This window comes from Passer domesticus, chromosome 4 (genome assembly GCF_036417665.1).
Source record: "Passer domesticus isolate bPasDom1 chromosome 4, bPasDom1.hap1, whole genome shotgun sequence".
Lineage (NCBI taxonomy): Eukaryota > Metazoa > Chordata > Aves > Passeriformes > Passeridae > Passer > Passer domesticus.
This window is the reverse complement of record NC_087477.1, coordinates 19,346,668-19,374,423: the sequence shown is the minus strand read 5'-3', so window position 1 is coordinate 19,374,423 and position 27,756 is coordinate 19,346,668. Positions and strand designations below refer to the sequence as shown.

At 41.1% G+C, this 27,756-nt stretch overlaps 1 protein-coding gene across 5 annotated transcripts; it reads right to left on the bottom strand.

Annotated features, from left to right (window-relative positions):
• Positions 1-67: 67 nt before the first annotated feature.
• LARP1B (La ribonucleoprotein 1B) lies at positions 68-27,148 on the bottom strand. 5 transcript variants are annotated; one of them, XM_064416453.1, is made up of 20 exons: positions 27,040-27,148; positions 26,206-26,302; positions 18,300-18,361; positions 17,522-17,581; positions 15,625-15,793; positions 14,106-14,249; positions 12,519-12,662; positions 12,242-12,410; positions 8,306-8,450; positions 7,929-8,103; positions 6,962-7,134; positions 6,419-6,790; positions 5,455-5,575; positions 4,724-4,929; positions 4,228-4,334; positions 3,595-3,752; positions 3,145-3,289; positions 2,555-2,664; positions 2,210-2,337; positions 68-2,003 (listed from the first exon to the last, which is right to left on the bottom strand). In XM_064416453.1, exons 2-20 carry the CDS (start codon positions 26,237-26,239, stop codon positions 1,806-1,808), a joined length of 2,820 nt encoding a protein of 939 aa, XP_064272523.1. In that variant the 5' UTR covers positions 26,240-26,302; positions 27,040-27,148; the 3' UTR covers positions 68-1,805. The 5 variants fall into 5 exon arrangements, with proteins under 5 accessions (XP_064272523.1, XP_064272524.1, XP_064272520.1 ...); XM_064416454.1 differs by lacking the exon at positions 27,040-27,148 and having other exon boundaries at positions 26,206-26,305; XM_064416450.1 differs by lacking the exons at positions 26,206-26,302; positions 27,040-27,148 and adding an exon at positions 25,505-25,976.
• Positions 27,149-27,756: the final 608 nt, after the last annotated feature.

Sequence of the window (27,756 nt, the reverse complement as noted above, 5' to 3'; positions counted from 1 at the left end):
ACTCTTTCAAATTGTTTTTTTTTTTCACACTTTTTTTGGGGAAAAAAAACTTGATATACAACACTGGTAGGGTTTTTTGTTGTTTTTATAAAATTTTCCAATATATCACAAAATTACACACACTAAAAGCTTAATCTGCACATTTTCCAATGAAAAATTGAAATATCTTAAATTTATTACTCGTATATACAATTTCAATCCAAATTTACATTCGCATTTTCATGGGTAGCAAAAGGCATGGATCAAACACAGGATTGAGATGTGTCACTTCAGCATATTTATAGGATATTTACTTCAAATCTTGGTATGTGTTCATTTAAATTTATTTAGAACAGGCCACTGACAAAAGGCTGGATTTTGTGCTGAAATGGTATAAACTGTGGGGAAAGTCACTGCTACCATCCACTCCTTTCAATGCCAACATCCATCATTTGTTTCAGTGAGATTCACAGCACAATGACTGAAAAATTAACAGATTCACTGTAACCTCTGAGAGCTGTCAGTTTAAAGCTCCATCTATGGCCGTGCAGTCGGTTTAAGGCATCTGTGCTAGGCATCACTTCATAACTTTTTTTACAAATTAACTGAAGTAATTCTGCAGTTAACTAACCAAAAGCTGGAATTCCTCTCACCTACCCCAGAAGAGAAGTTATTCACTTGGTTCTTCTTGAGTCTTTAAAAACAAAGTAGTGAAGTTAATAAGACATGACAGGTTATAAACATCCCCCTCTTTCAGCTACAAAAATGGATTTTTACTTGAGTAACTTACATTCAGTGAAATTGTCTTCAGACCTGTTTGAAATCATTTAGGCTTAGCGAGCACAATTTAAGCAGAACTTCATTCAGATATTGCAAAACAAAGCAAATTAAAATTAAAATTTACAAGGAATACTTTGTTTCCCTCCAAACTAGTTACTACTTGAAGTATGGAGAAAAAAAATTCAAAATTATGCCTCTCCTGCTAGACTTCATAATCATAAGAGAATTCCAATGAAGACACCTCTCAAGCCCAGAGTATGAATAGTTGGCTATTTTAACAATCTGCACAAACTGTAGATACTGAATGTTAAGACACTAAAAAATTACAAGCTCAATTCTCCCCTGTAGTTTTCTGTTGCTTGAGTTAATTATTAAAGAACCAGCACTGAAGGAAATACCTGCAAAACTATCCCAGTTATGTCCACTCAAACTCCATACTTAATAAAATACTAACTATGGAGACCCTGAAAAAAAATAGAAACTCTATCTTTAAATAGAATCCAGAAATGCAGTTTCATATACAGCTGCATGTTCTCAAATGTGCTTTTGCAGAAAAACATATTTTTTTGATAGTTAGCCTTGAAAGCAAACCTGTCACATTCCTTTCCATTTAATATTCTACATATAATGTAATCTTTTTTGCTTTGGTAAAATACAAATAACAGGGAAATATGGGTAAGGAAAGCACAGTAAGTAACATGGGTATACATCATACCTTTTTTTAAGAAATCTGAGCTGAAATGTAAGGCATCCCTCGAAGTTATTTTTTGCATATGCAAGGAATGCAGTTCTTTGTAAACAAAAGCTTGAAGAAAGCAATACTGAAGCCAAAGAATCTTCCCTAGCATCCTTCCAATGATCCCATAACCAAGAGCAACTCTCCTAGGGCAAGTGTTTTGGAACTATATCCCGTGAAAAAGAGCATCCCATCCTTTGTCTTCCCATACATTTTTAATCACGTAGTAGAGACTGCCTCGCCTTGAAGATCTCCAGATCAGGGGAGCGATGCCAAAGTTGATTCTCGAGGGCACAAGCTCATCCAAAGTCTATTTTTCTGGTACATCACTTTCTATAGATTTTCTGCCTTGCACAGTATTCCCAGAGGAAACACTTCCCAGTGCCCGGGACTGACAGGCAGCGGCGGGTTTGGTGGTGGGAAGGGTTTTAGAAGAGTTGGGCTGATGTCTGCGGTGCCCTGAATCCTCACCTGATCTCCTCCTGCCACATTCTTCACCAATAGGAGGCTGAAAAGAAACATGGGCAGCCTGTTAAGTGTTTTGCCATAAAGCCAGGTGTTTTTTGCCTCTCCACAGACTTGTAGGACTGAAAGTATAAGGCTTTTTGAATTTATCAGGCTGCCATTTCATGAAATCAAGCACTGCTCTCAGATTACCTAGCAGTGAAAATGTTAGTATACCAAATATTATTTAAAATAGGCATTGAAACTTACATCCACCCTAAAGTCCTCCAGTCTCTTAAATTTACTCAGGTATTCTTGCAGTTTGGGGTCAACAGCTGGAGTCTTGTGCTGAGAGTATTTTAGGTAAGCCCAAAATTTTTCCAGTCCATACAACTGACCTAGTAACAAAAAAAGATAATTTTACCGCTTTACAAAGGTCAAATTTAATTATAAACTTAATTATTCCCTGGTAACTATATTTTTAAGAGAACTGAAGATAAAAAGAATATGAATTAAAGCTGTTCTTGGTTAGTTAACAAGTCAGTGCCGAGGAACTGGGATTATCTTCAACTAATGTTACCACAGTGTTAGCAGTGACAGGCCTGTGATAATTACCAGCTTCATAGTCCCTCTTTGTTTCTTGTTGGAAATCCTCGAATATTTCTTTCCTGAATTTCTTTTCAAGGCCATAGCTGTAAAATCTGAACAAGCATTCCAAGCCGTACCTGGAACAGAACAGAGAGGTACAACAATTCACCTTGTCTCTTTGGCTCAGAAAAGTAGAGGTGGGACAACTGGGTGGAAGGAAAGGAATTATATCCAAGAACTAAAAGGCAGTGACAATTTCCTTTGTGGTTATTTTTCTGGTATTTTTGTAAGGCAAGAACCAGTTTGAACGAGTCAAATGAGGTTTAAGAATGTCTGCACCTACAGAAGGAAGAATCTGAGGAGTGTTAGTACAGAACTGACTCGTCATGGTCAACAAGTTACAGGATTTTGTAGAATTCAGAACTGATTACAGGCCAGGAAATGCTGCACAGTCAGCTATTCATCTGCACAGCACAATTATATACTGATTTTTGCTATTAAAGTAACTTACACGCACTGCTATTTTACAAAAAGAGGCAGTACTAAAAGTGTTCACTGCAGATGTATGTAAACTTCACAGTCATTGAAAGGAATGGTAAGGCCTCAGGAAAAAATACCTGTAGTGTTCTTTTGCATCCTCTAGAGCAAGCTGTTTGAATTCTTCATACATTTTCTTGTTGAAATGATCTCTCAGAAAAAAGGACCAGAAACGAAAAAGTGTGTTCATTTCTTGGGACTGGCCAATTCCCAACCGTTTCCTCTCTGGAAGAAAAAAGAAAGGCAAGAACAAAACCACTATTTTAATTTTTCACTAGAATATTTTAAAGTGCCTTATCTTGAGTAAAAAAACACACCAGATTTTCTGGTGACTTCAGATTTGAGGGTGATTTTTTTGTCAGGAAATGTAAAGTTAAATGGAAAGCAGGGTTCCTAAAACAGAGGCACCAAATAAATTTTCCTTGCCTTTCCCAAGAAAAATTAAAGATGAGGAACAATGGGAAGAAAACTGGTATCAGAAAACACCTGGAAGCTTCTAAAAATTGGAGGAAGTGCACGGAGCAGCTTACCTGTTAAACACCTCCGCCGGTATTTGTGGTACACCTGCTGAGTAAAGCCATTTTCCTTTAACAGTTCGTGAGATGGGTGCTGGAATTTGGGAAGAGAATTTGGAGTACAGCCATAACCTGCCAGTGGAGCTCCTTCTGAAGGTGAGGCATTGGAACTGCTGGAGAAAAAAAAAAACCAACATATTTGTACCCTGTAAACAGAGCTTTCCTGCAGAATCAGTTCTCACCCACCCTGACCCACGCAAGAGCTGAAGTATGGTCACCTGGGGACTGCTGCAGAGCACCTGGGTTTGAGTGCACCTCAAGAAAATCAGATTCTTGTGCCAATATGTCAAAAATAAAACAGCTTTGGACAATAATTAAACATCACTGTCCAGCTTGATTTTAAATGACCACTGAAGTGAACATCAGTGCCTCAAGTAACATTACTGCTGCTGTATCATGGATCAAACAACACTGAACACCAATCAGCCTAGCTTGTTTCCAGACAGCTCTGCATTCCATATTTTTGTCTTTCTTGATCATTCTTTTCTTGCTTCCATGGTATTTATAAATTGCCTTTTAAAGCCTGTTTCTTCATTAGTAGTGAGAACTACCGGCAAATAAATTTTGAATAACAGCAACAGCATTTACCTTACAGAGGAAGTTCTTGGCCTGTGGTCTCTGGAATCCATCACCCAACCAACATGGCATTCCAAAGGAGGATTTGTACTGTGGCGAGTTTTTCTTTTTCTTGGAGCCTGAGAAAGTAAATGAAGGATTTATTTCCCTAATTTGACTTCACTGATTCTCTCCCTTTTAAAACAGAGATCTAATAGTTTTCTATTCTGTTATCTAACAAGTTATAAAGTCACAAGATCACAGTTTCATAACCTGAAGATTAGTCTTATGTAACTAATCAAATGTCTTAAGCACTAGACTTCTTTCAGTAAGGACTTTCAAGGAAGAAGACTCAAAAAGCATTTAATAGAAATAAAAAGTGAATATGGTAAATATTTTGGAGTTAAGCAATAGGAGTAGAAGCATTTAACTTTTTGCCTTTTAATTCTTGTTAAACTGTATGCACAAACATGAGTTTTATAGGCTTTTGCTGGTTTGGTTTTATTTTAAAATATGTTTTTTCATTTACCTTTACATCAAAGGATCGTGCTTCTTTAACAACAGGGTAGAACCTGGGTGTTTTGTTGGGATCCTGGAGCCTTGGGGTGCGAGGTGTTCGTGGGATGAAGCCAGGGTGGAAACGGGGGGAATCTGGGACTGCTGTTGGCAGCGATCGAGCCACTCCTGCCGTGGGAAGTACTTCAGCACTCACAAAATTACAGGCCAGCTCCTCTGCTAAATATGGAGGCAGGAAGGAGAAAGTGAGGTGGTTTTACTGAGCTACTTTACAGATGCTATTAGCATGTAACCCAGTAAATGTTAATGGTACCACTGTGTCAGAAATACCACCAGAGATAAGACTTGGATGGTGTGACTGCTTAGTAATGGTATGAAACAAGTAAGTAAATTCTTCTGATCTCATTTTCTTCCATCGCTGAATCCCATAAAAAATGCTGGTTTCTATAAAATGTTTCACAGCTTCAGTTTAACTTTACACATTGTAAATTCCAAGTCAAACAAAGAGCACCTGGTGCTGGTGGAGAGCGACAACAAAGCAGAACAAGCGCCAGCTTCTTGTCATTCAGCTGAAACCACACCACCCATGAACAGTTGGCAATTTGAAAAATTAGCAAAGAAAAAGCCTCCTCAGACTACTGACTGAACCAAAATTAAAATACTGCACAGGCAGAAAGAGTCAAAACACCTACAGAATTGTTCTTTATTACAGAGATTCTGAAAAACAAATGCTTTCATACTTACTTTTCTGTAACCCTGGAGGTCTTGGAGGAACTTCTTGGGTTGGATCAGCAGTTTCTGGTGCAAGACTAACAAATTCATCCTTATGAATGAGGTTCAGCTTCTTAAAGTTCTCAATCTCTTGCTGAATTAGAGAAAGCAAATTGTAAATGCAAAGCAGGGCAATAGATACCATCCTGAGAGACGGATGCATTTCATGAAGAGGAAATAAGCTAGAACTGACACACAAGAACCCACACACCCGTCTCAGGTGGGACATGCACATGTTGGGTGTGAAAAATCTCATCAAATCATTGTCAAGTCCGTAACAACAACAAAAAAGAAAATATTCTCCCTTGCAGTTTGCTACTTCTCACTACCCTCTTCATGTTTGCTGGTTTTCTCTGTCCATTCTAATCAGTATTCTAAATTCTACCTTTATTTCTTGCTCTTATTCTCAACAACCATTTCCACCTTTCTCATCTTGCTTTTGTGCAGACATGTTCCATCTGTCCATGCAGCTACTTCCCCCTCTTTGTGCACAGATAAAGCCCCTTTCCCTCACCACTCAGTGTTCAGGTAACTTCATTCTAGCTATTGTTCTAACAAACTACAAGGCCAACAGAACCTTAATATAAAATGACTTTAAAATTACTGTATTACTTCCCTCTCATCATCTCATCTCTGACATGTACCCCCTTCCCCTCTGGGTAAGGGTTTGCAGTTGTTATGAAACAAACTACTCACAGAATAAGCAAACATTGGAAAACTTGAACCATCTCCAAAATGTTACAATAAAATATTCATTCAGTGTTTTTGGGCAAGTCTGTTTTTTGCAAGTCTGACAAAACTTGGGTTTGCTTTCAACTGTAAAGACTATTCAGCAGACCTGCAAATTACTGTCACTTTCCTGTAGCATTTTACAACTACATAGCACAAGGCTGAAGTTAATTTGGAAACTGTCTAGTCAAAAATAAAAGAGAATTACCTTCATCATGGCATCATTTTCACTCTGATCCATCCACAAATCCTGTTCATAGTAGTACAAGCCATCATTAATGACTTTAGCAAGTTCTGATGTAATTTTTGCATGGCACACACGGTTGCCAGCACGGTCTCCACAAGGATGTTTTTTCACAAATGGTGGTGTCTGTGTTACAATTAAAATCTTGTTTACATCCTGATCATCAATTTCATAATCAGAATCGCTATCTGACCAATCAGTAAATTTATTTTTCTGACACTGATTTTGTTCCATCTCTTCGTCAAACAAAAATTCAAGTTCTTCCTGTTCTTGTTCCTCCTGAGGTGGGAATGGCTGGTGTTGATCTGGTGTTTGATCAGGTACAGGAACAGTCTCCTAAGTTGGAAAAGGTTTTATATCTGAATAGGATAATGATTTTCCAAAGTTTATTGCATTCTCAAGCACCACATATGTTAAGATGTTTAAACCTTGGTTTACCTTAGTGTGACCTCAAAGGTGGTTTTGCATTTGTTTATTTAAACATAACATAGAGGTTTTTGATTTTACCTTTAGCTTGACAGTGGATGCACGATGCCTCTTCTTCACTTCTATCCAAGGTTCAGAGTCCAAATCAGGCAAACTTGTAGACAGTCCTTTAGACATTGTCTGAAAATTACTTGATTCAGCGTTTTCCTTTGGACTCAGCGGGCTCCCCACTCTTGGAGAACTTGGTGCAGACTCTAGCAGTAGAAAACAGTAGTTCAGTTCCTGTTGTGGATTGCTTTGGTTCTATTTTGTTTGTTTTTCAATTGTTTCACTGGTCTTTTAACCACAGCTACCATTTTTCTACCTCTCTGGATAAACATGACAATGATCAAAAAATTATTCATTTTTAAGAGACAGCTTTTCACAGGTCACTCAGCATTTCAGAAGAAAATCAATTTTAAGAATTTATTTCCATGGAAAGTTTCTTCATAGTCTGTCAGACATTACGTGTTGTTGAGGAGAAAAAAAAAGAGCAGCATCATTAGGATCTTGTTTTCTCCGTGTCATTCTCTAGCTCTGTGGATGGGTGCCTAATTCCATCTTCATTCTTCCCATTTAATTTCAGCCAACATTTTAGGAAAAGACTCCCTTGCCAAGGGTTGTCAGCAAACAAATGCATCTCCTTATTAAAAATGTGAATGAGTTTCCCATCCAAAACAAGGATGCCCCAAATTAAGAGTGAACTTCCAGGTGCCACAAAAATAAAGCAGATTTTAGGACTAGTTTAAGACTTGTATTACCAATTCCACAGGACTGTAGCCCACCATTCTATATTCTGGAGAATGGTCACAGCCATAACACACAAGAGACATTTTTATCTACTTCACATCAGCCATGTGACTTGGCAAGTGCAAGGCTGGCAGGCAGAGCAGCTGAATAAACCATTACCAAAAGTACAACTTCTATTATGAAATCAGTATCATGAGGCAAATTTCCTAAGCTAGACAGACAGCCCTAAACTTATGTTTCTGTAAAATAAATCCTTTACCAGTATGAGAGCCAAAAGTTTGGCCTGGTATGAATTCTGGACAATTGATGAGCTGAGAAAAGTCAGTTGGAGGCAGGTTGCATGGAGGAGGACCTGGTATTGGCCACTTTTCTGGATCAACCCTTTTTCTTAGTTTCTGATCCACAGTTTCAACTTCTGTACTGTCCTTTAGGGCCTGTGTGACAAGCATATTGTAACATTAAAAACTATCAAAAAAGGAAAAAAAAAAAACAAACACCAACTTGGCCACTTATAGCCTCTTTATAGAATCCTTATCATTACAAACAGAAATTTTTCTTAGTTCCATAGCTCTGAAGCTATGAAAGCACAGAATTAGCTAAGAAATTTTTCCAACACATTCTTCTGAATGATTTTACCTCCAAAATGAGCGCAGCATTCGTAGTCAGAGCTTGCATCCGACGGAAACTGGCGATCAGCGACACAGGCAAAAATCCTTGTTGGTCCATCTTCCTCCTCAGGAAGAAATCTCTCTCCAGATTTTCTGTGCTGAAATAATACTCACTGCAGAACGAAACATATAAACCTGAGCTTATTCTATGGTTAAAGAAAATCCTAAAGCAGCAACCTAGATTCCTTGTTAAAGGCTTCCATTAAAAAACAGAGTATTTTGACATCAACAAAGCCATTCTTCAGCAGACGACCCAGAGAGCAGCAAGCATGCTCGACAGGTTAAGACAGATTTATGACTCAGCACAGCACAGAGGGGTAAAAATCAAAGCCTTGTGACATTTGCACAACCAAAAACTACGCTCCAGTTTTCCTTCATCCACCCCCTCCCTCATTACTTACATGGACAGAAGGGAACAACATTGTCTTGGCCTCCATAGAGATGAAGGACAAGCACTGCTCACAGTCAGAGCATAACTTATGTCCCACACAGCAGTACCAGTTCATCCTGAACTGCATCTTTTATTGTCTCAGTTTCCAGTGCATTGGAAGGCTTAAGTATCCTATCTGAGTGCTGAGGCACAGATAGATACCCTGAACCAGCAAGCATGCTTGTGGGAACATGAGAAAACAAAACCAGTCATGTTGTAATTGGAATGAAACTGTACAAAAAGGCACAACAGCTCATGGAGGAAAAAAGCCTTAAAGAATGGATGATGTTGAAGGACAAGGACATTTCAGGAATCTGGTAATACCACAGAGACAAGGGACAAACAGCAGAAGGACAAATATTCAACAATGAAGCCGCTCTAGGAAATATTCCGGGTGTCAAGATGTTTTATGCTTAGTGAAGACAAAAAGTGAGGAATTCAAATCATGATCTCTCACACAGAGCAAGGGAATGAGAAAAGGTCCTATGGAAATAGAAAACCCCCTCAATTTACATAACAACTGAAATCTAGGCCTTTCATAGAGCTTATACATCATAGCACGATTTTGCACAGTACATCCAAGGAATACTAACTCCTCATCACATTCAGAAAAACATAGGTAGGGAAAGACTTAATGGAAAGCAGTTCAAACTGTATGACAAAAATAGAGGTAGCATACAAAAGAAAATGAGAGGGTATTAAAATGCTGAAGAAAAAAGCTGCACATGCAAATGTAAATAAAGATCATTCAACTTTCAAAAAAGAATAAAACAACAAGTCTCTCCACTGAAGCTGGGATCAAGGCCAAAGTCTCCAAGAGCAGGGCACTCTGATGCCATCACTGACCCAAGAAGCACCTTGATAGTATTTCTTTCTCTAATTTTTGTAGCTGAAGAAATTTGAAGGAAAAGCTGGCTCTATGAAATGCACAGATCACACACAGAATATTCTGAGCTGGAAGACCCACAAGGATCCTTGAGTCCAACTCCCAAGTGAATGGCCCACACAGGCATGGACCCTGAGACCTTGTCAGTATCAGCACCATGCTCTGACCAACACTCACCTCCAAGACAGAATGAATTTAAAGTCTCAATGCTGGACAAGACAGGACAAATGGAAACACTGCTATTAAATCAAAGCAAACAGAGAAGAGAGCAAGGCTTTTGGAGAATTGAGCTCTTACTCAGAGCCAAGTATGACCAGTGAAGCAGCTGGGCACAGAGAGATAGTTTCTTTCAAGAATGTCCTGTCTACTGGTCTGAGCTGCTACGTTCCTTTTCCCCTCCCAGTCTAGAAGATAAGCAAGCACAAATGCCATAAACCAACATTTCACTAGTGTTACCTTTACAATCATACAGTAAAGGTAAAATCCTGTAACGATTCACCTAGTTAAAAATTCCACAAGCAGAAATGGACAATGACTGAACTTGACTCAAACTGCCTCACTTGATGTCCATCACTCTAGAAAAAGGAATGTGAAAGACCATTAATGATAAATGAAGACAATGCATAAGTTTGCTCCAAGCAGAGGGATAAACCTAAACACACACACCCCCTCCAGCTTTTCTCTTCTTCCTTTTCCTCAGAGTCCCTTTTCTTGTTCTTGAATTGATGTTTGAACTTTTATTTGTTTATTTTCTAAAGCAAGAGGACTTTTTAAATAGAGTTCTGCTGCACACTGCAGCAGAGGAGCTGCTAAGCACTGAAACTTTTCAGGCTGACAGCTTCAGCCTGTGGTTAAAAACATAAGATATCTTTGCATGCAATCCAAATATTACTCTCTTGTACATCGAGCTGGTTCTTGGGACCAGCATAAATTGCTTGACAGCAATGTGCTTCTTCCTGTAATGACACATCAACTCAGTTGGACAGTGTCTAATATTTTTCTGTATTAAGCAGGTCCAAATTTACTGTTCAAATTTATTAGGACTAGGATTCAATGTCACTTCTTTAATATATCCTGATTTATCTTGGACACCAATAGGAACTCTGAGACATAACAATTTTGTGTACCTTTATTCTGTATCTACTTTCCTCTTTGGCATAGTCACTTTCATATTTTATAGCTAAATTATGAAAAGCAGACAAAGCCACCCCAATTTAGAGGCTAATAATAGGTAACTGAAGAATAAAGTCTGTTTCCCATCATTATGATAAAAGAAGGGAATAAATAAAAAACTGTTTTTGTCTAGGGAGAATAAAACTAGTGAAGTTCTGTTCTAAATCTGCTCAGGAATCTCCCTCTCATGGAAAGCAAACTCCATAACCAAAAGCCTTAGGAGTTCACACCAGGCAAGCAACCAATGGCCGTGGTTATCCAGCCATGCCAAGTCTTCTACCAACACCTGCCAACCTCTCGGTGCCAAAAGGGAATACAAATATACCCAGAAGTCAGATGTGACCAGTGCTGTAACTGACATTTTTCTCAGCAGAGGGGACATCATCATGTCCTACCTTAGCAGGTCTGGATTCTACACTGCATGCCCAGAAATCTGGCCAACAGTGGAGTGGCTGTGATCCTCCCCCACTTGTCTGAGGACAGTGAAGGCCGAATATCCTGACATGGGGGTACATGTCCACTGTCAGGTCTCATAGGGGCCTGGCAGCAAGAGCAAAAAAAGACTGCAATAGAAGTTTTGAAGTTGATAGCCACATGTCAGATACTTTCTGCCCTTTAAAGAGGCTTTTCTCTTCCTTTTTGCGTCAACTGTAACAAAAGAAGCGAGAATAAAATAAGCAAGTTGCTGTACGGAACACGAGGGCAATCAAAAACCACCACAGAGGCATCGCAGAGAAACGCAAGTACAGAGGATGAAATATCTGCCAGTGGTGGAAACTGTCTCTTTAAAATGAACTAGTGCTTTCCAGGCCCTTTTAGACTTGTCTCCTGGTGATAATCAGTCTTCCAGATGGTTTCTCATTGCCTAATGGTATACACGAGAAAGTAAACATTTCAGATTATTGAAAAATCAAGTATCATTGCAAAACTACACTCTCTCTCTCTCAGTTACATGTTTCAGGTGAAACACACTGAAAACATCAAACTAACAAGACTTCTCAAAGTCAAATTGAGAGCAAATAGGGGAAAACATCACCCAAGAAGAGCTTTACAGGCAAACAGACCAACAGTACTCAAAAGCACAAGCTCAGAGACATCCATATCTCAATTACATGACAACATAAAGAGGGCTGTGTACCATAAATAAAGCAGTTATACGAGTTAGAGCCAGACTAGAGCACAAGATGTAGGAACAGCTCCCTTAAAACTCCTCCCCATTATTCAAGTTTTTCCACCCCACCAGTGAATAAATTCGAGCTGACACTAGTAATGGTCAAAGTTAACTCAAAAAGTTAAGCTGAAATGCTTTAATCTCCGACTTGACGTGGATAATAAGGATTCAACACTGTTTGAAATGAGTTATTTTATCTTAACTAGAGCTCTGAAAATATTTATACATTAAGCCATCTACTTACATTTGGTGTTTGATATATTCCTTGAGAAGTGCTTCATCCACAGAATACATCTGCACTCCTGTTCCATCACCATAGTAATAAATCACACCAGGGTTAAGCTCAGGCTGAAACACTTGGTCAATTCCTTCACCATACAGCTCTTGATAACCAACTGAATAGTCAAAGTTCACTTCAACATAAAAGAGAACATAAAATAACAACATCAGAAAATGAAAACAGCAACATTATAACCACAATCTTGAAACTTTTTTGCCAAGTTTCTGTTGGATTAGCATACTGCTGGGGTTTCCTCGGCCTCGTCCTCTTCCTCTGCTTCTGCCCCTTCCTCTGCCTCTGGAGAAGCCGCGGACGCCGCCGCCCTCGCTCCTGACGCTGCACACCTCGTCGTGCTCGTCTCTCCTGTCTCTGTCGCGGCGCCAATCTTCAAGAGGAAAAAAAACAACACCACAAAATACCACACCACCACCACTGCAGCCACGCTGAAACATCCTGGTGCCCCTGAGTCCATGCCATCTGGTGGCGTGGTCCCCCTCATGCCAGCAGAGCTCTCAGCCTGAGCCCGGGCAATCCGCAGCCAGGCTGAGGGGTCAGAGCTGAAGCTGCAGGAGAGGAGCAGGAAAGGAGGTAATGGATGGACTGGCAGCCAATCCCAAATGCTTCTGAAGCAGCTGGACACCCTGCTGCCAGCTCAGAGGTCACAGCTCCCATGATCAGCTCAGGGAGGGAAGGAATGATCGCAACAGCTCAGTCGCCTCCTGTGGACAACTCCCACCACCACCGGAGTGAGATGGGAATCACAGAATTGCAGAATGGCTTGGGTTGGAAGGACTCTTAAAGACCATCTGGTTCCAACCACCCCTGCCATGGGCAGGGACACCTTCCACTACCCCAGGTTGCTCAGAGCTTCATTCAGCCTACCCTTGAACACTTCCAGGGATGGGGCATCCACAGCTTTTCTGGGTAACCCTACTGGATCAAACTGAGAGCTGCTAAATTTAACAAAGGACTGACTAAAGATATGTGCTAAAAATTGTATTAAAAATCTTGGTTTAGCAATGATTCTTAGTGAACTCCACACATGTATGCTCATACACTCAAGTCCTATCAAATAAGGCTCTGAATTTACAGAGAATATAATCTGTATCTGTGTAGTTCTCAGTCATTTGACCATCCTAAGAAAAAACTGCTGAAGGAAGTGATAACTGGTAAAAATCCTCTCCCCACCCCAATCCATCCTTCAGGCATTCAGAAACTCTTACATCCATGTTCCTAAAATGACTTCAAAAATTCCATGTCAGTAGCATCCAGTACTTATTATAATGAGTAAACATTCAAACTGGGAATGTATACTGCAATTTTAAAACTTAAACCAACAAACTTTCACTCAGCCTAAGATTTCTGCCACTTAACCAGCTGTATTCCCAACACCTGAGGACCAGAAGCAGCACCAGCTGTGGTGTTAGTACAGCTTTTTGCGTGGCTGTGCTGAGAAATAGGTCAGGGAGCTGAGGGAATCGGTCCAGCTCAAAGGAAAAAACAACATCAGCAGAACTGCCAAAGCAGAGTTCAAAGTGTAGCTCCACAAGCAGCTGCTCTGGTAGCAACAAGCTGTGGGAATAGCAGCGGAGCAGAACTGATCAGACATCTTCTGAGGCTTTTTCCAAACTTTCTGCATTGTAAAATTGTGGGATGAGATGGTGTGTAGGGTGCCATGAAGAGGAATGTAATATAATAGTTATATTCCTGCTGGTCACTGGCAAATATAAACACCAGGTTTCACCTACTAAGATTACCTACTAAGCTCACGTGATATTACACTTCATTTGCCACCAACAGCAAGACCCAGAGAGTGAGAACTACTTACTTCTTGCCTCATTCCTTCTGTTGTTATGAGGTATTAACTTGTTTGCTTCCAGCACAAATCTGGAGCTCGTTCGAGAGCCTGCTCTGTCTTGACTGTCTGACCTCACATCGTCCAAGTGAAGCGGCACCCATTTCTGCTTGTTACCTTGAAAAGTTAATATATTACTCTTTATTATACTAATACTTGAGGTTTCAGCTCCTGAAAAGAGTCCATAGAATTTTCCTTGTAAAACTAGCAACAGTTAATTTCAAATTTTAAAAAGCGGGAGAAGCTTAACATTGAAATTTTAAGATATTACAAATGACCAAATAATAAATGCAGTAAACAAGAATTTCTGAAACCGAAATGTAACCTCACCTAAGCTTCAAATACAAGAAATAAAGGCAAGCATTTTATTTAATGGCTTTTCAGATGTTCCATGATCAAGAATTTACAGCTATGTCAGTGTTAAATACAAACAGTAAATTCCTTGCTATAAAATTTCACAAGTTGTATATGAAACTTTGAGATTAAAAAAAATATAAAATTAACCACCACAATAAAGATTTCAGTCACAAATCATACAAATTTTCCTGAGAATTTAGCTGTGGTACCATACTTTCACCTCAAGATACTCAAAGTTCATTCATATGCATCAAAAATTATTAGCAAAGCTTTATTTTGTTTTATTTGCAGGCTGGCCTAAAGTATCTACTAACAATTTATTTAACTAGAATATTGATTGGTATTGTGGGGTCCATTCTTTTGTGGCTAAGAAATACAAGCAAGTACATAAAATGTGTTGTCTGCACTGGGGGAGGGAAAGAAAAACATGTTTTACCTGTGGAATGCTTTGCTTTAGATTTCCACTTAGACTGAAAAAAATTAAGTGGTACAGGTTTTTTTAATATATCTATGTATATAGATAGATTAATAAATCTGAACAGCAAAGGTCTTTAGGATGTGGAAAAACAAGCAAGACAAAAAAGCAGCTGATCTTTAAACTCTTTCTGCTTTTTCTCCAGCCTATTCCAATCCCCTGACCAAATGAGGTTTGCTTCCCACTTTGAGTGTAACAGATTGGATCAAAAGGAAGCAAATAACCTGGTTTAGTTCTTAAATGATCACTTCAGTGTGCAAGCTAATAGTAGAGCAAGAAAATTGAGGTGCTGGTGTTTATGCAGTAACAAACACACACACATATACATATATAAACTAACACAGCGCTACCTTTCAAGGAAAACAAAGATATCAGAGACAGAAATGGCTTGTACAGCCATGATAAAATCTTCCAGAAATCCTCAGAGCTCCAAGGACCTTCAACAGAGCATGAGCTGCTTTTTCCTCAGAAATTTGACTGAACAGAAGGCTCCAAACCCTGAGGGAGGCAGCCTGGCTGAGGCTTCCATGCAGACACCAATATATTCTCTGTTCACCCAGCTAATGCATATCATGAGAAGTTTCATTGAGTCACTCAGCTGGAATCAATGCAGCTGTATCAACCGTGACTTACTGCATTATACACAGTGCCTAAACTCACCTTTTTTCCTTTGGTTATTAGTTTGAGCTTCATCTTCACTAGTGTTATCTGCTGGACCATCTGGCTTTGCCTCTGGATTGTCCTTGATTCCATTATTGCTTTTTTGATCAGATTTCTCCTCCTTTTCTCTTCTATTTGTTGGCTTTTTACTATGACTTCCAGTCTTACACTGTAAGAGACACAGGTAATTATTTCTGGCAGTACAGCAGCAGGAGGTGCACGTTTCCTTCAGCTATTAAAATTCCTTTTTTATTACCTGTTCTCAGCCTCTTCAGCAGAGTGAACTTTAAGAATTGTCTTGTTTTGTAAAATCCCTTGATAAATAGTTTTATTTTCTGCTAACATGGCAAGAGCATAAAATGAATTTTTAGATTAAGAAAGTTTTCATTTTTTACAGAAGTATGCACAACAATCATGACTTCAGACATGCAAGTTTATTTTATAGGGAAGAAAGAAAGAAATATTCTCATTAGGATCTACTGTTCAGAGTTATTATCTTTAAAAAGTTAGGCTCACAGAACACTGGGAGAGAGGGAGGGGCCTCTCCACCTGCAGTGCTACCTCCAGCTCTGGGGTCCCCAACATGAAAATATGGACCTGCTGGAGAGCATCCAGGGGAGGCCAAGGATGATGAGAGAGCTGAAGCTCCTCTCCCATGAAGACAAGCTGGGATTGTTCAGCCTGGAGAAAACAAGGCTTCAGGGAGACATTTCCATGGCCTTTAGTGCTTAAAGGGGGATTACAAAATGGGGACAGACTTTTTAGCGGGGCCTGGAGCAATGGGACAAGGGTTATAGGAAGAAATTTGTCACGATGAGAGTGGTGAAACAGTGGCACAGGCTGCCCAGAGAGGTGGCTGGATGTCCCTGGGACATCCTGGGAAACACTTAAGGCCATGCTGGATGGAGCTCACTTGATCAAGTGGAAGATGTCCCTTCCACTTGGGTTGGGGGGGCTGGACTAGAAGACCTTTAAAGGTCCCTTCCAACACAAATCATTCTATGATCAGATATAATTTTTACCTGAAACATGAGAAGTTTTGCAGACATTTCTGCTAAAGAGAAAGAATTTTCCTATGTTGTGGAGATAGCTTTGAACCTGCTGGAACACATACAGTAGATACTGCAGTACTGTGCTATAATTAACTTGAACATAAAGCCTTCCCCTAGACAAATAAACTAAGCTTAAGTACAAACTGAATGTTATTTTATTTTACAGACACTCCATGAATTTGGACCCTTTCAGCTATAAAATGCATGTTGTTGAACCCAGATGCTGTGGTTTTCCTGACCATGAACATAGTAAAAGCACCACAGGGATGCTGCTGCAGAGCTGCAGCACTGTGAAATGGCACCTCACCATTTGCAATAATCTGTGCTCTCTTCTCGTTTTAAATAGCATCAGAGAGGTCTAAAATACATTATGCACTTATCACTTGAGATAAAGAGAAAGGAGGATAATTTGACAGAATATATGTTAGCTTAAAACCCAGAAGGGGAAAAATATATCAGAGGAATAAGATAACTAAGAATAAATTGTGTTCAGACAGTGGGCACTAAGCACTCTGAGCCACAAGAGAGGGCGGCATGCTCACAACTCCAAAGGCCTTTTCATTTGTGCATAAACAGATGAAAAGAGCAGAAAAGGTAAATGAAACTTTTAAAACAATGGAGTTAAAAATAAGGCACTATTTAAGGCACGTGTCCATGGCACCCCACTGACAAATTCCAGTACCAGTGCAGACAGTTAAGCACACACCAGTATCCTGAATTATTGACAAAACTTCTACTGAAACCCTACAACACCTAAAGCACATTCTGGGGCAAAAAGTATGAAACAGATAAGCCAATATGGTTTTAAAAAAATAATAATCCTGAGGATTACAAAGGACACTTACTTCATTGTTTGCTATTTCACTCGGGGTCGGCCAGCTTGCAATATCGCCCAAATCATCAGCCTGCAAAGGTGACAAACAGTTTATATTCCTTTCTTGACACAGCCCTTTTTGACAGAGGAAAGATGTCAGTCATGGCTCAGAGAGCCAGACTACCCCCCTGGAGTAGAGCTGTCAAAAGCAGCAATTTTTAAAAAACCAAGAAATACAACAGAAAACTAACACAACTTTTGAAAGAGTTTTGAGCTCACATCAGACAATTGTCAGATTAAATGTTGTCCTACACATATGTGATTAAAAGGTGTCTACTGCTCAAGGCTTTCAGTTTTTGGAAAACCTTGACAGCTATTAACCAGCCTAAAAGGGGTGGCTGTACAAAATTTTAGGAACTTAATGTTTTAATAAAAGGATTCGGTGTCTCCTGTTGTTGTAATGGTAACTTTATGCACATAAAGGACACTCATAAAATAAGATGCAAAGGGATTCTCAAAACCAATCTAGCATCACTTGTGCTCCAGTGATGCTCTTTCTTTGCAGCTCTGTCATGTTTTTATGAAATCCCACTGATTTTTTAAACAATAATGCCTTTCTTAATCCCTTGTACATACACCAATTCAGCAACTCCCCTAATTTTAATTTCCCTTTTTTTAAAATTTGTCTCTGTGTTCAAAATTGTCTATTACCAAGGCATAACATAACACTTCTGGTTGGAGCTCCAAAATACTTCTATCTTTTTATTAGAGCATTATCAGCTATTTATCATACAGGCAAAAAAACAGACCTTGCTGCTTTTTCTTGTCCTGGGTTTTCCCGCTTTTATCACTTTAGTTGAATTTTGTAGTTCTGAAAAGGAAAAAAAACATTTTCAGGTGAAGAATTAGGCTGCACTTCAAATGAGTCAGGCAGGTGTGTGCTAACAACTCTGCCATGCTCAATCATACTACATCAGTGTTTCTGAAGGTTTGATAGAAATGAATTTTTTTTTAGTGAATAAAGTCACTAACAGTACATGACACTGAAAACTCACATTCATAAGGGCAAATCCTCTTGCAAACCAGGTGTACAAGATGCTGTCTTACTCAGTATTTAAGCACCTTTTTCAACCAAGAAGGTCAAGGCTATGTCAAAGTGCTGGTATTTTAACCTAACAAGTGGCAAAGAAAACCCTTGATACATATTTAATAAGTCCTCCTATTAAATGCTATACTTATAAGGCAGAATTTATGAAATATATAATTATGCAAGCAAGGGGGGGAAAAACATAAAAACAATTATATATTCCTAAATTCCTGGTAATTTTCTTTTATAAGCATTCCTCAGATGCCAAATAGAGTTTAGCCACATAGCTCAAAATCAAGCCAAAGTAAAAAACAAACAAACAAAGGAAAACATGCAAAGAGAAAAATGCTACTTTGTTAAAGCCTAAACATTATAATAATGATCCCATCTGACTTCCTGAGCAAGAGGAAGCCATCTCTTAATTTCTTCTGTTAAGCCCTGGCTCTCCCAGAGCATGTCTGTCTTCCCATACAGATGGGAGCCACAAGCATTCCTTGAAACCTCCCGTTGGGTGTTTTATTGCAAGGCAAGCTTGAAACACTGAACGTGTCTGAAATCACGAGTGGATTATTTTATACAAGGATAACATCACCTCCTCAGCCCTTATCTCTTTCACATCCAGTGACTAATCTCCCTTATCAGGGCTCCACACTGGGAACCCCACCCTTGTGCCCCAGTGACTCTGGAAAGCCTCTCTGTCTGCTTCCTGGAATACACAGCGAACGTTACAAGCACAAACTAATGCTTACTCCACATTCCAGCCTAAAGTTTAATGTCATTTATAGCCATACAAATGATGAATTTCATGTATATGCTTTACACAACTTGGACATCTCACCAGACACGAATCGGGTGAATCCTGACCACCATTTGCCAGCAGGCTTTTGCCTCTCCTACAGATCTGCTTTTTAAAACAAAGACAAAACTCACATCTCAATTAACTTCAGACTGAGAGCTTTAAGAAACACACAGTGACCATGTAACCCTAATTTTCACTTGCCACTCAGCAGTAAACTAATTGACCTTTTACAAAACAAGACAAACAACTACAGGGGTGGAGCAGCAAACAAATTTGTAATTCTCTCCAAGAGAGCTGCCAATTAGCCATGCAGGTAAACTGAGTGGCCACAGCGCGGCTGCAAACACACATCTCTGTCCAATTACCTGACTGAAGCCCTTTTTCCACCAGACAGCACTTTTACTTAAATTGCTGCTGAAGGACTGTTCTGCCAGAACTGCTGCTCTGTGTGTCAGCAGGGCGTAGCGAGGCACCCAGAAGTGCAAGGCTCATTGTTGCTGCACTGTCTTAGTCATGGGATGTAATTTATTCCAGGCAGCAGGAAAGGCTATCTGAATGGAGCAGAATGAGACCCAACTTGTCTGAAGGAATCTCTCTTATCTGAATGGAGTAATCCAAGACTTGGAAGATGCATTTGCAAGCTAAACAAAAAGAAAATATTGGGCAACGCACCGCCTGGTGGATGATGCCCTTTTGGAACTCAAAGGGCTTGAGAACTCATCTCACTCTGTGCTTCCCCACCTCCACAAAGTTCCTTGTCCTTCCAAAAGAGCCATGCTCAAAACCAAATTTACAGCCAAATTTACCAGCAGGTCCTTCCTGGCCAGCTTTCTGGGGCTTATCACGTGGGAGCTGGACTTCAGTGTGAGGCATGAAAGGGAAGATAAAGGGGAAGGAAAAACAAGAAGGAGGGTGGGAGAGTAAAAGAACATAACATGAGATCACTGAAAGGTTTTACCCAGGTCACACCTGTTCTGTTGTCATGAACAGGCCTAGAGCCACTATTCAGGCAAAACGTGTTCAGATAAAAGCCCCCTGCTTAACATCACTCTGGGGTTTGGTTTTAACATCCCATAACAGCATTAGGTACCCAGAAATGGCATCTTTAGTCCAAATAAACTATTTCACTTGTCAATTCCAACATAACTGAATCAAAATTGTTTATTCTGTGATATGCTGCAAGGAACCTGTTAAAAAGTGGGGTGCTGTGTCAATGAAAGAGTTCACTGATCTTCAATGATTTTACTTGCTGGTTTCAGAGTTTTGAGGGTGCAAGAGAAATAAATAAATTATGAATTTAAACTGCCTCAAGGACGAGGCAGTTTAATTGCCAATGATGATCCTGCAATCACTGAATTCCATCCAGTTGAGATGGCATTCACATGAAAACAGAAGTCAGCCTCCAAAGCCATTTTTATTACGGTACTTCCAAGTTTCCTAACAGACCACATCCTAACAGGAGGTAGTTCCTGCAGAAAGATGAGGCTGTACAAGCATGCCATGTCAAGATAAATGGAACAATAGGTCTGAAAAATGAAAGATGAATTTTGGAACCACCAAAATTGCAGCAATCCTCTGGGACAACAGGAAGAGAGAAGGAAAAGCAGATTGGATGGCTGAGGAGCAAAGTCTATACATAAGATCTCTCACCAAAATACCCCTGATCACAATCACAATAGGGTCCCAAGACAACAGGATCACAACTAATAGGACTTCAGAAAGGATGGTTTGAAGCTCTGCAAATAAATAGTCAGCAAGTATTTTTTTTTTCTGATGGAAAGAGATGATGATATTGCCAATTTCTTCTAAAAACAAAAAGCAAAGTCTATTAATATAGGTGGAATGCATTCTAAATTTTGATACAAACACTGTTTATGCTATGAGGCTTTCTAGACAATAATCAGGTTTTGTTTTTACTTGGACTGCACATGTGCTCCCTTTTGTGAAGAAACAGCACCACATAAATACCAGAAGTGCTTCAGGGAGCAGATAAAACCACCCAGCTCTTCAAAACTTAATTGAAGGCCTGTGTGTTGAACTTGTACAATATTTTTCTTTCAATGCTCAGTTTGAAACTAGACAGTATATTCAATATTTAAACAAGGTAAGCTATGCTTATATCTATTGCTTTAACAGATGAATTATTGCAAATGTAACAAAAAATATCCCTTGGAGAATATCATTAATTAAAATCCAAAGCATGGATTAGAGCAGAGATTCTGCAAAACAATAAAAAAATCCCTATTACTATGCTAACATTCTGCCCTACAGGAGTTCTAGAATTTTATAAAAACTACATTAGATTGTCAAGCTCCACAATATTTGAACAATTAACCAAGGGAGTAAGTCATGACACCTGCACACTTCCACCTATTTATGTTCAAAACCCAGCATTTTTTCAATACAGGAAGCAATAGGGGAAGAAAAAAATCCACAATACATGATTGATTCACCATGATGCTATTTACTCTCCTTAGATCTAATTTCTCAGTTCCTCTTTTTATTAGCTTCTTCATAGAAAACTGCAACCTGTGACTCAATTTCTACCAAAGTTTTCATGGTTAAATGTAGCACATGCCATAGCACAGGGAGGTGGGTTTCAGTTTCATAACAGGTCTCCAGTTTAGAAACAAAAACCCCAGACAAAAAAACAGCCACACAAAATTACACATGCTGTTATGTACAACTAAAATACAGGCAAGCAGCTTTGTATGGATAACGTTTTTAATCCCTTTAGGGTTGGAAAAATTATCAATGCTGAAACTTCTGATAATGCTTTGAATAATTTTTAGATGCTGCTATTAAAACACTCCAAGAATTCATAAGAACTAATGAGAACACCTGACTTAAATACACCCAAAAGATTTGATCATCAGATAATTTATGAATTTACTCATCTAAGGTTTGCTAGTCCTAGCAACACAAGGTATCTTCACTAAACTTTACAAACTGTTTTGCTATCAGGCTAAAGCAAAGTGATTTATACAATACACTACAGTGAAATGCTTCTGCTACCAAAATATCAAACAGATAAAATGTACTCTTTGATGCCCAGAAATAAACACAATAAGCACAAAATAAAAGAATTGTGTGCACTTCTTTTAATTAACTACATCATTCAAGCACACACTAATAGGCAAACCCACTTCAACCACTTCAGCAGCACAAGTATTTTGCTCCACTGAATATTTTCATGAATTTCATGAACAACTTTTGAATAATCATCTAATAAGTCATTAGAGACTCATATCAGCTATACAAATCACATGAAGAATTGAGAACTTGTCATTCAGATTCCTTTTCTGCAGCCTCACAAAAAGGGCAGTGCTGAAGGTTTCATCAGATGAAGAGGTGGGAGAACTTTTGAAATACATTTATTTCAGCCACTCAATCCTGGGTGATTTTTTTTTACGTGGAGGATGGCAAACTCACAATTTCAACCTAAAGAAGTGAGGATATATTGGCTTGGCACTACAAGGGGAGGGAGGCACATCTCAGAAGTACCTTTCATCACCTGGTAGCTTCTGATAAAGCTCACTCCATCCAACCACGAGCACCAGGATTAGAATCATGGAATCACCAAGGTTGGAAAAGACCTCCAAGATCATCGAGTCCAACCTTTAACCAAACACCACCTTGTCAGCTAAACCCTGGCACTGAGTGATTTCTTGAAACCCTCCAGGGACTGACACTCCACACCTCCCTGGGCAGTGTCTTTCAAAGCTTAACCACTTTCTCAGGGAAACAATTCTTCTGAACTAGAGAGAAGCTTATTAATTTCATGAGCCATTTTATACCTGATACGAGTCCTTCTCCACAAGCTAAAAGCAGATGAGGATGTAAAAGTAGCTTCTGAAATTATTCTGAAGTTTAATGAAACTCTTGGTTAGAAACACTGAACTGTGGTAACAAACACACCATGCATAATTCAGGTATGTTTGCATTGGATGCTTGGTTTACTGCAATGACTAAAACCCACTAAGATATCTGAGACAAAAAAATATAATCAGTTCTACTTAAAACACATGGACCAAATTCTTCAGCCAAAATTTTACATTTTCCTGGCAGTATCAGGTGACATTAACAGTTTCTTTCATAACAAGGGCCAGGTTTGCCTCTATCACAAACCAATCCCATGATAAATTGAAAGTCCCAAGATGACAGGCTGGAGCCAATTTTCTCAGGTCTGTAACTATCACTGAACATACCATAGGTGCACGTCTCAGGAAACTTTTAACAAATTACGCCAGGATCAACAAGTCTAGCAGGATCCAGTCACTGCTTTGATGTGAGGTCCTTTTACATTTTATTATCCTCTTTACGGATAGTTCTGCATTCCATCCCAGTAGTATTTCTACTCATCCACTTATTATTTCACATGACTAATTTCCATACTACAACTTCATAAGGGCCTAGTGTGACAGATTTTGCTTTGCCAACGTGCAATTAGTTTCTTCCAAATACATCCCTTGTTGCGGGTGGAGGCACATGGCAATTTCTTCCTTCAAACAGCCAGGAAGGATCAGCTGCTTTGCCTTTTACAAGGGTAAGAACAGTGGCTTCCTCACGGTGCTTCTGGAGGTGGCCAAACCAAAACACACACCCCTGGTGTGTGTTCTTCACCAGTGCCACTGCCAGCAACGCTGACTCCCTTATTTGCTCAGTTACACACCTGGCCACTGAAAATTGTGTTCTAGTACAACTCCTCAGCTTAATTATTAATTCTATAAATGGTAGGCACAACTTCTTGCAGGAGAAAAACAATATAAGGCTCTCCAAAATCATGAAATGAAGCAGACAACACACACAGTGTATGAATGCACTGCTTGCTGCCTCCTCCTTCCTTCAACAGCTATTTGTGTGCTTTATCTTTGCTGGGAAAGCAAACTTTACAGAGGTGAAGCACTCAAGGTGCTAACACAACAAAAGCAGCTTTCCCACTGCTTCTGATGCAGCACTGTTGCTATTGCTGCCACAGCAAGGCAAACGAGTGACAAGTCCCCTTTCACGCATGAGGCAGACCACAAGATTCTGCCCAGCCAGCTGGATTTTGGAAGCTGGGCACAAAACAGGCACTTAGGAGAGCGTCAGTACACGTAAACAAAACAGTACAGATAATAAAGATGGGTATGTATATGTTACCAAAAGTTCTGCTCTTCAGCCAAGTAGAGATTTTGTGGTCTGGAACGCGGTCTCTGTTTGTATGACCTGTATACTTGAAACTGTAAATTATATATTTCTCTTTGTCAAGGAAGTACATGTTTAATTCAAGGATAAAAGTGACCGTGAGATCACAAAAAAGGTTCGTCAGGTGCCCTCGGGAGCAAGTGCTGAGATTGAGATTCTCGGGAAGCACTGGTTGAAGTATTTATTTTCAGGCCAGCAGTTTACTTGCAGCCAAGAACAATACTCCAAGAAGCTACAAACTTCTAGGAACTCTTTGCTAGCCTAAGCATAAAGCCTGGCAATTTCAAGTTAGGTCCTTGACGACCAGCTTTGTAAAGCCATATGCCCGTTCAGTCAGCGTGCTGCCCATAAAGCAGCTTTATCTTCCATGTAGTGATTTAAGGCCAGGAAATTATCCCGCGGCTACTGTCCCTATGTAAACACACCAAATCGCAACAGCGAGCGAACCGTCTGCTCTGGCCAGCGCCAGAGCCTCCGCAAGCCCATTCTGGAAACCAAACCAAACTAGCGGATCGTTCCCAGGGCCTCGCTACACAACTCACCAAAAAAGAGCCGCGGCAAGGCGGCATTTCTAAGGGCGGCTAAACGAGACGAGCGGGCGAGCAGCCCTCTCTGCGAGCGCCAGGAGCCGGCCGGAGGTCACCGCCGGGCCGGGGTGGCCGCTCGCAAGCCGCGGGACCTGCAGCCAGCCCGGCGCTGCCGCGTCCCCCGCCCCGAGCGCTGCCTCCCGTGCCCATGTATGTCAAACCCAGCGCGCCCGGCCCGGCTCCAGCCGCGCCGCGCCGCGCACGGGCCCGGCTCCGCGGCCGCCGACAAACACGCGCTTTTCCTTCCTAAAAACACCAAAAAAAAAAAAAAAAAAAAAAAAAGAAAAGAAAAACCCAAAACCAAAACCACCCCGCTGCCACCAAGGCGCCTCGCACACGCTGCCGGCCCCGCACCTGGTTCCTGCGGTCCGAGCCGCCCGTCCGGCCCCGCGGGCGGGGAAGGGCTGTCCCGCCGGGCTCTGCGCCGCGTCCACGCGTTCTCCTTGGGCGCCGGGGCTTCCCTGCTCCGGCCCTCCTCCGCCACCTCCTCCCCGCGGGGCGAGCCGGGCTCGGGCTGCCGGGGCTCCTGGGCCGCCCCCCAGCCCCGCCGCTCCGACACCTGCGCCGCGGACATGCCCGGCCGTGCGCCCGCCGGAGGGGCCGCAGCCGGGGCGGCCGCGGCGGGGGAAGGGGAGCCCGCCTCCTCTCCTCGCCGCCCCGCCCCGCAGCCGCTGCCCGCGCCCCCCGGCCGGGCCGAGCGCCGCCGGCTCCCTGCTGCCCTGCGGGGGCGACGCGCCGAGCGAGGGGACAGCGACAGCGACCGCGACCCGCCGGGGCCGCCGCCGCCTGCGGAGGGACGGGCGGCGCTCCGGGCGCGCTGCCCCGGCCCCGCCCGCGCGGGGGAGGGACCCGGGGCTCTCCCGTGCGCCGTGACCTCACGCGGCCGGCAGGCTTTCCAGGCCCTTTCGGACGCTTCGGCTCCGCAGGCCGCACCGGCACGGCGCCAGGAGGGTCTGGATAACGCGGGCAGGAGGATGAGCGCGTCTCGCTGGTGCGAAGGGGGCTCCCCGCGGCACAGCCTCGGGAACACGCTCAACAGGCGCTGGAGAACGTACCTGAGGTCCCAGCAGCGAGGGCGTCCCGTATCATTTAAGTATTCCAACAGACAGGTACCTCTGCCGTCACACCGTCGCTCCTCCGCCTTTCTGCTTTCTGCCAAAAATCCCCCAGAAAAATAATCTCACAGTAGCACATGCACTCGTTCCACACTCACTAATTATTATACCCGGTTATACCCATACTCCAGTCACAGGATGAGGAAAGCCACAACAGCAATCGCTCCTTTCCCTCTTTGCCAGCTCCCATAATTCTCCTTGACTACCCATTTCTTTCATTCATCTCTTAGACGTGTTTTACTCCCTTTCTTACAAAACATCTTCCAAAAAATAACACTTCTCACACTTCTTTAGTGAACACTTCCAACACTTCTTTAGTGAACTAAGCAAATTCCCAAACAGGCTTCTATAAAGCTAGTCAAATATTTTTGAGGTAGTGTCACAAAAGTGTCACAAAAAGTGTCACAAAAACCCAAATTCCTGGGTTTTGCAGCATTAAATATATTCTGTTTGGGGTAATGCTGTTTTCCGCTCTAATGAGGTCGTGTGGGGTTTTATCCCTTCATCAGAAAAAAAAAAAAATCCACCACAAATCAACCAAAACCTCAACCATTTCCCACCACAGCTGACAGTCCAGGCACTGAAACATTTTTAAGATTATTCTGGAACTGTGTGTCCAGTAGTAGATCACCCCAGGCCAGCTGGGACTTCAGGAATTCTACAGCTCAGGAACCTAAGCAGAGCAGGAAACTAATTAATGTCTAATTACTTCGGGGGGAGAAAAAACACTAAAGTTGATCAGTTACGTGGTATTTGAGAAGTTTTTGACCTTACTTGCTTTGCTAACTCTGTAGGATGGGGCCTCCTGCAGACTTTGTTGGATGGACTGGGCCTGAAGAGGACATAAAAAGCTGTTACAGTTGCTAGGACTCATCCTTCACATTTTGTCCACTTGTTACTCATCCTCCTTGTTACTTTCTAGCAGTGCGAGTCAGACTTCTCCGGCAAAACTCTCTTTCCTTCGGGAACACAGTACTTGAAATGCTCCTGTTTGGAAAAGGGGCTGATTTACACCAAATGAAACCAGGAGAATAACAATTATTGTTTATGTTTTAATGCTCATGCTTTATCTTGTGTGGAAGCATCCAAGCCTACCAAGGAACACTGCAAATTCCAGGCTTGCATGGAAAAGCAGCATTTTACTTGTATAGAGTGAATATTCAGGAGGAATTACAGGGTTACAGACCACCCCAAAGCTCCTTTCCATGCTGTGTAACTTATCATTACTGCCAAGCTGGCAGAGAACCTGACAGTCTGAGATAAAGAAACTTCCCTGCCCAACCAACAGCAATTCAGATCAACATTTCAAAAAAAACCAACACAACACAAAAACAATTAAGATAAAAAAAAAATACCTGCCTCAAAGTGTCAGCAGCTACCAAGCAGAAATAGTATTCCAAGGATCCAAGGACTTTCACTTTTCTACTGTTTAGAAAGTATCTTAATTACAGGCATCTGACATTCCATAAGAAGTAAGAAAAAGCAGCAAGA

Coding starts and splice junctions, on each gene's coding strand:
- LARP1B (XM_064416450.1), bottom strand. CDS start 25,724: ATGTCCGCGGCGCAGGTGTCGGAGCGGCGGGGCTGGGGGGCGGCCCAG. Junction 14,250..15,624: donor TAATAACCAAAGGAAAAAAG/GTGAGTTTAGGC, acceptor TAACTTTTCAAG/GTAACAAGCAGAAATGGGTG. Junction 7,135..7,928: donor AACTTTTGGCTCTCATACTG/GTAAAGGATTTA, acceptor TTCTACTGCTAG/AGTCTGCACCAAGTTCTCCA.